Raw genomic sequence first — 9,390 nt, forward strand, 5'->3', positions numbered from 1 at the left:
TTTTTCCCATATGGCTTCTCGACTTCGAATTCTTTACACGCGTAGTCCAGAGATCAGGATTAAAATTCAAATTTGAAAAGCTTCCGTAAATCACTCCTATTACAGAACTTACGTCTGATGGTACACAATATCCAGCTGAAAGCCCTTTGTGTTTGCTAATACTGTGCTCTAAATAGTTGTGTCGAGACTGGACTTCCTCTATTGTTAGCTACATGCTGCTAAGTGTAGAACGGCTTGCTCAGCAGCTGTTGAGAATAATAGAAGTTTGAGTGAGCAGGATTTGCGTCCAAGGCTGGAACAAGAGCCTGTGTGTTACGAGACACAAGCGGATATGAACAAAGCATGTGTTATTCAGAATGACTGGCTTTAACTTCACCTATCCTCCATAGGATTTTAGCTCAACTTGAACTCGAGGCAAGTCAAATCTCTTTGACTACACTCTCAGAAAAAAAGGTACAAAAGCTGTTGCTGGGATGGTATCCTTTCAAAAGGTACTAATATGTACCGTTTAGATACTCATGTGAACAGTTTAGGTAGTAATATGTACCAAAATGCACCCTTTAGTGGTAATTAATTACAGTATAAAGGTGTACCTTTTGAAAATGTACTGCCCCAGTGACAGCTTGTGTACCTTTTTATTGAACATTTATTCATGTGCAACATTATATAATATTATTTGCTCCAACTCTTAAGAGAAGGAAATACACTTTATCATACATTGTTACGGAAATAATATAATTTGAAGGAATATACTTAAGTGCGAAAAATTGCATGTTAATTGCAATTGAATGAAAATGCATCATAGTTTAAATTGATATTAAACACAATTAAGCTAACTTTACAGTGCTTTTTTTGACCCACTTAAGTAGGACTTAAGTGCATCTTTACTGTATATGTAATTTCATTATTCTATTGCCTTTAAAATATGGTTACTGCCAAGTACTGACAAGTATTTATGATAAACTAAAATATACTTTAATGTAATTTCTATTGAAACTTGTATGTCATGTATTTAAATATATTCATAATTGCACATTTGTAATGATAAAGCTGCAATTTAATACATTTAAAATATATTAACTTTAATTGTAGTATCAAATAACACTATAGTAAAAAATATATTTGCATGTGCTTTAGTATGTTAGTCAACACATCAAAATAAAGATTATTAAAACGTAATGGTTTAAAATGTATTTTAAAGTAAAAAAAATTAAAAGTGTACTTAAGTGTGTCAAGAAACAGTCGTGGAAGTGTCTCTCTTTAAGTGGTCTTTTATTTCATTAATATTATAATATTTGCAAATACAGCTTTGTATTGTAAAAACTGCTTTTACTAGAAAAAAAATACTTTTAAGATTTGAAGTACACTAAGTGAACATTCAATACAATTAAGCGCACTTCTTTTTCACAAAGGAAATGTTAAATCCTCAACTAGATTTTTACATTTTGGAAGACGTTTTTGAGTGGTGTTAAGTTAATAATTTGATTGTAACAGTTCAATACTTATCATGAATAGCCACATTAATAAATTCCAAGTGTATTTCAAGTCCAAGTGTAGCAAATTACAAAAACCAAAAATATTCACTTAGACAGTACAAGTGTATGTGGTCCTCAAAAAGCATTTATTGCAAGCACGCTTTGTTTACTAGGACTTCAGTCATCCACATACAAAACGTAAAAATCACAGCTTAAAAAACAACCAAAAAACTGCAAAACTGCATCTGTCGTTCATTCGTTCACCTCTTCCTCTTCATCCTCAAATGCTTCTTCGCCATCGTTGGCCGTAGCCTCCTGGTACTGCTGATACTCCGACACCAGGTCATTCATATTGCTCTCGGCCTCGGTGAACTCCATCTCATCCATTCCCTCTCCGGTGAACCAATGCAGGAAGGCCTTGCGTTTGAACATTGCCGAAAACTGCTCAGAAATGCGCTTGAAGAGCTCCTGGATGGCGGTGCTGTTGCCGATAAAAGTGGAGGACATCTTAAGTCCCCTGGGTGGGATGTCGCACACCGCGACTTTAACGTCTGAGTCCACCAGCTCGGCTCCTTCCGTGTAGTGGCCCTTGGCCCAGTTGTTTCCTGCACCTGTCTGTCCTGCAAAAGCAATGCAATAAGAGAAGACTGGTTTGCAATGAAAACAAAATATAATCGTTTCAGTGACTGGCTATTGGGAACCGTGTAGCAATTGTGCATCATTCATCATTGCCTATGTGACGTTTATGTTCATTCCTGGGATGCATTCAAGATGCATTATGTCTGTGGAATGTCATTAAAAAATGAAATGTATAGTCATCCATTTCTTCATTTCAAAATAAAAGCTGTCCACACTAGTTTTGGAAGTGATATTAATGAGAGAACATTGTGCCTGTTTTATTTACACTGCCAGCTATATATTTGGACACTAAATTAATAGTTCCTCATGATCTACATGACCAGTAAAAAGCTTGGAATAATTAAGATTTTCTCATGTTTTTGAAAGAATCTCAATTATTGTCAGTTATTACTGGTGCTCAATTATTAATTTATTAATTACTCATTCATATTTTTAATGAACAGCATTAATTGGAAATACAAATGTATTGCATCCATGATGAATAAAAGTATTAATTTCTTTAAAAAAAACTTCTGAATGGTACTTCCACAAAAATATGAAGCATTGATAATAATAAGAAATGTTTCTTGAGCAGCATAACATAACAACATAACAAATTAAAATTTTTGAATAAACTACAATTAAAAACTACAAAACTATACCTATGTATACTATATATGTACAGCAGTTCTTTCTGGTTCTCGAATGCTGAGAGCCTTTTCCAGCGGTGCGATATTCGAGTTTTTTTAGGCGAGAATGTAGTTGTTTAGACTTCAAATATGCGGTTTGTTAATATAACATCTACTTGAAAACGTGCCTCGACGTTTTTGGAGATGTGAGCTCCAGGGTGTCAGCGGCCGTTCAACGCTCATGAACGTTTAATCAACATTTTCGAATTAATAATGGAAGCTTGAGCTCAGCTGTTAAACTGACAAACTGAGATTTCAATCCGTGGCGGAAGGAAGTAGTTCTGCACAAAAGAGGGTTTTTAAAGACACTCTGTTGTTGTTTCTTATTCATTTACACACTTGTTCCATCGAACTGTTGTATAAACGCAATATCACACTCGTAGCCATGCGATATGGCTGTATATCAGCACGCTGTGATTACCTACGCCATTTGTGGTAATGCATAATTTAAATTATTTACTATTATAGGAAAATAGTAACAATAAAAAATGTGTAGATGTTTCTTTCAAACTAAAATCTTACTCGTTATTACTCTTCATACTATGTATAACTATTTTCTGTTTTTCCAAAAAGCAGCACTGTGGAAAATTAGGTTGATGTCTATACAGACACAAAGAAATAACCTATGAACTGTAGTGCCGTCAGTATTATGTTTGCATAAAATCAGCTTCAAATGGGATCTGACTTCAAAATATACATTCAAAACAAGTGTTGGGAGAGAGAAAATATAACAGAGAAAAATTGAATAAGCCAGATTTGATTAGTCTCATTAATGAATCTCATCTTATGTGATCATGAATATAGATCAAAAGAAGATTAATTTAAATTAATTTAATACTAATTTTGTTTGAAGGAATAAAAGTGTGTTCAAAGAAAACGTCTCAGGTTACTTATGTAACCATGGTTCCCTGAGTAGGGAACGAGACACTGCGTCCTCTAGGGGTCGCTATGGGGAAGGGAACGAGGTCAAAACGCGTAATCCCTACCATACAGGATTTTAGGAAAGTGGGCAAAGCATAACGTGCACACCAAAAAAATGTATATGTGTTTTTTATGCATTCTTTGGCTTGAAGCTAATGGTCCTACAAGTAATAAGTCAGCTAGCTGAAAAAAATTACAGCTTGACATGTTGACACAGTACCAAAGATGAAGTTGTCTGGTCGAAACAGCTGTCCAAATGCCCCAGAACGAACACTGTCCATAGTTCCAGGCTCCAGGTCCACCAGTATGGCTCTGGGAACATACTTGTGAGCTAAACACACACACATACACACAAAAAAAGCTTTTGTTTGCTGTAAAAGCTATGTTCTGGAAATTTAGCACTAAAACAGATGACACATGAATTAAATAATTTATAAATTAATTATAGAAATGTAATATATTTATAATAAAATAATCAACATAGAATTTATAAATGAATTCATATTTCTTTTAATTAATGTAAATCGTTTAATAAAACATGCTGGTGAAGTCCGAGCAGCCCAGGAAATTCCTCTGAGCTGACTGCACCGTTCATAAGTTGAAGGTCATTGTGAGTTTGTGAGGGGGAGGCAAGAACACTGATTCATACTGACACACACAGCATACTTACAGGACGCCTCGTTGTAGTATACATTCATTCTCTCAAGCTGCAGCGCTGAGTCACCCACATAGTTGCCGGCTGCATCGATGCCGTGCTCGTCGCTGATGACTTCCCAGAACTAGATGTGTCACAGTGGTTTTGCGTTAGTTTAGATATCATTTCAGATAGTGAGATAAAGCGAGGGTTCAGATTCTCCGCATACTCGCGCTCAGCAGCACGCATCTCGACACACCCATATGCAGCCGACGTGCCCTTAAAATATAGCGGTTTGTTGTTTGTCATGACTAAAGGGTTGCTCACATTTAAGGACACTAAGTATGATCAAACTACATTTAGATATAACCAACTGTAGCGATGGGATTCGTTGATAGATTCTGGTTTCGAGTCCTCTTAAATATCACGATTTTTTTTTTACACTAGAGGAAACATTTAGAAAAACTAATTCACAAAGGAGAACTGGATCGTAAGAGTCGGAAATAGGACTGTTTTTCAATTACTAAAAAGTAACGATCGGGAATCAACCCACACTGGTCGCGATGTACGTTTTGATTCACTGTAAAGAACCGGATCGTATGAATCATTTGCTTGAGAATCGAAACACAGTGCGCGCTTAGTGCGTTTGGATTCACTGAAAAGAGCCGGATCATATGAATCATTTTCTTGAGAGTCGAACCACACTGGTCGCGCAGTACGTTTTGATTCAGTGTAAAGAACCGGATCAAACGAGTAATTTGTTTGAGAATCGAACCGCACTGGTCGCAATACGTTTGGATTCACTGTAAAGAACCGAACTACAAAAAGAATCAAGCTATAGCTTATATTTCGCGCATTCACTAAAAACGATGTGTTTCTTACTGTAGACTCAGTAAGTTCGTTGGAGAACTGGCATGACTGAAAATCATTATGGGCCTTCAGGTACTTTTTTTCCCCAAAAATTCCCCAAAGTTTAATTTCTCTCTCTACATATAGGCTTAAGGGCTGTATTCATCAGTACGCTAAAAAGTTTTTGTAAATGCAAAATGTAAAGTTTTAAAACGACACATAGTGTGATAGGAAAAGAAAATACATTGAACTAACCTTTGTTCCGATCTGATTGCCGCACTGTCCGGCTTGAATGTGCACGATCTCCCTCATTGCTGTAGGTGTGTGAAGATGCTCCTCTGAATGAGCTCTGGCTCTGCTGCAGACCGATGGTGAGCTCAGTCTGACACACGATCTTCAGCTTTCACTGCCTCTGCCACGATTGGTGGGGATTTGAATGACATATCAGCTGCACAATCACACGTGTGCTGTCATTTCTCTCTTCTAGAAACCGATTCTGCATTACTTTGCAAAATAATATATATTCTGATATAAATAATGTACGTTCTGCTGCTCTCCAGAGTAAGCCGTGTAACCTAAATGTGTTGTTTTAGACATTCATACTTAGGTAGGCTACTTGTATTTTTCCTTTCCAACACTCTGAGCAGTTTCTGTCTTTAAGATAAGAGCTTGATTTTTATCTCAACTTTAACTGAATCATGATGACGCGCTCTCCTGTCAATTTTGCACTGAATTTTGTCTTTTTTATTATATTGTCTTCTTGTACACTTGATACATAAAATTGTCCTCAGAGAAGCCAGAATACATTTGAGACGTGTGGTACACAATTATATGTCTAACTCTGGCAAAATCAAAAACCTGATCTGTATTAACTATTTTGTATGGAAGCCTGTTTCCACCGCTGATTAAAAAAATTAAAAAGGTCATTTTACAAAAAAAGGTGATACACTTTTTTTTATCTCACAATTGTACATTTTCTTCTCAGAATTGTGAGACAAAAAGTTTATCACCTTTAAAATTTTTTTTTTTTTAGAAACTCACTAGAGAAGATTCAGAATTGTGACTTTTGGGAGTTTCATTCTGATGGATACGTAAATCAGATAAAAGTCTTAAAAATGCAGTCACTCAACTGGAGATCTTATTAGCACAAGCCTGATAAAAGATGACATGCAAAGTATTTACCTTTAGTGCACTATTTTTTTTTTAAATTCACAGTACACATTTACAAACGTTTCATTTTAGCAATAAGCAGTTCTGCCACATAAAACATAATGTAGGCTACCAAGGACAAAAATATATTGATATTTGTCTAAGCATGTAAGCAAAAACTAAACATGAGTGCAGTATTCATTTCTTCCCCCTATGTTGATCTGTCACCAGCTGACGTGAAGTTTAGCTCGAGGATTCCTCGTCCCCAATATACCGCAACACATACGCGGAGCCGCACAGGAGAACCTGACCCGTCAGTTTGGCCATGTACATGAAACACCGCAATAAAGACCTGAAGAAGGAAAAAAGAGTAATATTAGGTCGACATCTCAACGGTCACTTACCTTTTAGTACAGTAACAAACAAGGTATAAAGCTGTCACTGGGGCTGTACCTTTTTAGAGGGTACTAATACGCAGGCTAATACGTACACTTTAGATACTAATATGTAGTGTTAAAGTACTAATATGTACCTTTAAGGTACTGATATATTTACCATTTAAGGGTAAACAAGGTAAAAAGATATACCTTTTAGCCCCAGTGACAGATTGTATCTTTTTTCTGAGTGTGTACAATATTTTTGTAACATAGTAATCCCAGATTGCTCTTTGAAGAACATCACTGTTAATGGGAAAACATCTGTATTAAATTATAGATGAAAGAAGCATTTTCACTAGTAGTCATACTTTTGGATTCAGCTGTATGTGTTTGATTGTCCAGACAAGCATTTCTAAAATTATCATTGAAGCCTGGCATTAGGAAATCCACTTTTTATCGTGAACCTCTTACTTGAGAAAGTACTTGGCTCTGGTGCACTTGATGTCATATGAGAGTGTGTATATTTCATAGAGCGTGGCTTTAACGGTGAGGCAGCCCAGAAAATCCTTTGGGTTCAGTCTGTACAGGTCGAAGCTCAGTTTGGCAATTCCGCTTCTTCTTGGCTGCCTGAAACTTGGCAGAACCTGTCAAATGTGCGTTGAGGGCAGAACAAATATCTGTGAGACAAATCGCTGATTGAAATGAGCGATAATGTCACGAGAGTTCAGGGTAAATTCAAGCCTGCACCCTAGTGGAGCAAAAACACAAGATTGTTTCATCAAAAGTAACTCTAGTACACTCTAAAAAATGCTGGGTTAAATACAACCCAGTGCTGGGTAAAATAGGGATAAACCCAGCAATTGGGTTGTTTTCCTGGGTTTATCCCTATTTTTAAGTGAATTTTTAATCATTTAACAACACATTTGCATGTTCGTGGTTCTCTGATGTCGGTTAATGGTCACATGATATGCAGGCAAATAAATAAAATCTTCAGTTTTTATTTATTTATTTTAATTGTCTATTCATTTAATTTTACATTTTTATGATTTTATTAATCCTTGCTGCAAATTAAAAGGTGACTATTTTTTTAATCAACAATATTTTTGTCTTGTTGAATATAATGCTGATTTGCACTTTAAAATATAGTGTATACTTTCTACTTACCAAAAACATTTTTTTTACAGACAAAATGACACTTCTTAAGTATCTTAAACAATAGCAGATTTCTATATATATATATGTATAACTGTCGTACCAGTTTATTGGGGGTCCAAGCTTCCCCTTTCTCCAGGACCATGAATGGAGTATTAGTAGGCAGAGATTGAAAAAAAGACTCGGAGTCCACCACCGTCCCATCATCCTCCAGCACCAGCGTGAGGAACTGACACGTTATCAAGAAAGAACTGGCCACCTGCAGTGGGAAATATTAGGACTCCACTTTTGTATTTGTATTTACCTTCAGGTGCCAAGCCTTGCAATTGGTGCAAACGATTAATTTTGTATATTAGTATAGAAATCTCCAGTAAGATCTGAATGTAACTCAATCGACAGACTGATGTTTTTCCATGACTTCCAGAAAATCTGATTCTCACTTATTTTGCACAGCAAGCATACACTAAAAAAAATATTTTTTCAAAGTTGTACATAAAAGATTAAAAGATTATTGGACTATGTTTAACAAAAAAAATTCAGTTAATCTACTTCAGTTACTTGCCATTTCTTTGTAATTATTTGTGACATTTATGAACAATTTCTTTTCAGTGCACTTTTTTTATTTTTGGAATTGAAATAATAATAATAAAAAAATCCTAAACATACTATTGTTCCAAAGTTTGGAGTCAATAAGATTGATTGTTCGATTGATTGATTTACCAAGGTTGCATTAAATTGCATTACATTTTGCAAACTTTTGCACAAACAAATTGTTAGAAATAAATGCTGAAAATTCAGCTTTACCATCATAAATATCATCATCATCATCAATAAATTACATTTTAAAATACATTGTGATAGAAAACACTTATTTAAAATTTCAATAATATTTCACAGCCTTGATGAGCATAAGGGATTCTTTTAATAACATTAAAGGGGTCATATGATGCGATTTAAATTTTTCCTTTCTCTTTGAAGTGTTACAAGCTCTTGGTGCACAAAGAAGATCTGTAAAGTTACAAAGACTAAAGTCTCAAATCCAAAGAGATATTCTTTATAAAAGTTAAGACTTGTCCATGCCCTCCTAAAACGCCTCATTTAAACACGCCCCCACATGTCTACGTCACGATGTGAGAAGATTTGCATAACGCCGCCCAAATGTTCACGCAAAGAAAGAAGGCGTAACTTTTAACCCACTCACGTCTCACGGAGGAGCTCCGGAAGGATAAAGGAGGAGTGACTACAGTGTTGGACGAGAGAGACGAGAGAGGGGATTTTATTTTGTGTGTTGGTTTCGTTTGTGCGCGACAGTCGTCCGCGAGGGGCTGTCGCGCTATTTTGTGTTTATTTTATTAAAGTTTTGTTTAAATGTTCGCCGGTTCCCGCCTCCTTCTTCCCGTGACTACGAACTTTGTTACATTGGTGCCGAAACCCGGGAGGAAGGAGGGACATGCTGCCGGAGATCCCTCGCCGCTGTGGTGAGTCCGCGGTGCCATCGAGCATGGCGGAGCAGTCTGCCGCCATGG

At 36.2% G+C, this 9,390-nt stretch overlaps 2 protein-coding genes across 3 annotated transcripts in view; both read right to left on the minus strand.

Moving 5' to 3' along the window:
* Positions 1–1,615: 1,615 nt before the first annotated feature.
* Positions 1,616–5,879, minus strand: LOC107729922 (tubulin beta-5 chain-like). The gene is made up of 4 exons (XM_016540660.1): positions 5,442–5,879; positions 4,374–4,482; positions 3,924–4,034; positions 1,616–2,095 (listed from the first exon to the last, which is right to left on the minus strand). The coding sequence occupies exons 1-4, from the start codon at positions 5,496–5,498 to the stop codon at positions 1,728–1,730; spliced, it is 645 nt and encodes a 214-aa protein (XP_016396146.1). The 5' UTR covers positions 5,499–5,879; the 3' UTR covers positions 1,616–1,727.
* Positions 5,880–6,293: 414 nt separating this feature from the next.
* LOC107729927 (cell death activator CIDE-A-like) overlaps positions 6,294–9,390 on the minus strand; it is a 6,692-nt gene continuing 3,595 nt past the window's right edge. Inside the window, exons 3-5 of one of the 2 annotated variants that reach the window (XM_016540664.1) lie at positions 7,968–8,123; positions 7,184–7,356; positions 6,294–6,687 (exon numbers count right to left, since the gene is read on the minus strand). In XM_016540664.1, the coding sequence (XP_016396150.1) occupies positions 6,579–6,687; positions 7,184–7,356; positions 7,968–8,123 (438 nt within the window). In that variant the 3' untranslated portion in view covers positions 6,294–6,578. The remainder of the gene's footprint in view (positions 6,688–7,183; positions 7,357–7,967; positions 8,124–9,390) is intronic. The other variant, XM_016540665.1, reaches the window with a different exon arrangement.

The sequence above is a fragment of the Sinocyclocheilus rhinocerous genome, unplaced genomic scaffold (assembly GCF_001515625.1).
Source record: "Sinocyclocheilus rhinocerous isolate Xijiao unplaced genomic scaffold, SAMN03320098_v1.1 scaffold67, whole genome shotgun sequence".
NCBI lineage: Eukaryota > Metazoa > Chordata > Actinopteri > Cypriniformes > Cyprinidae > Sinocyclocheilus > Sinocyclocheilus rhinocerous.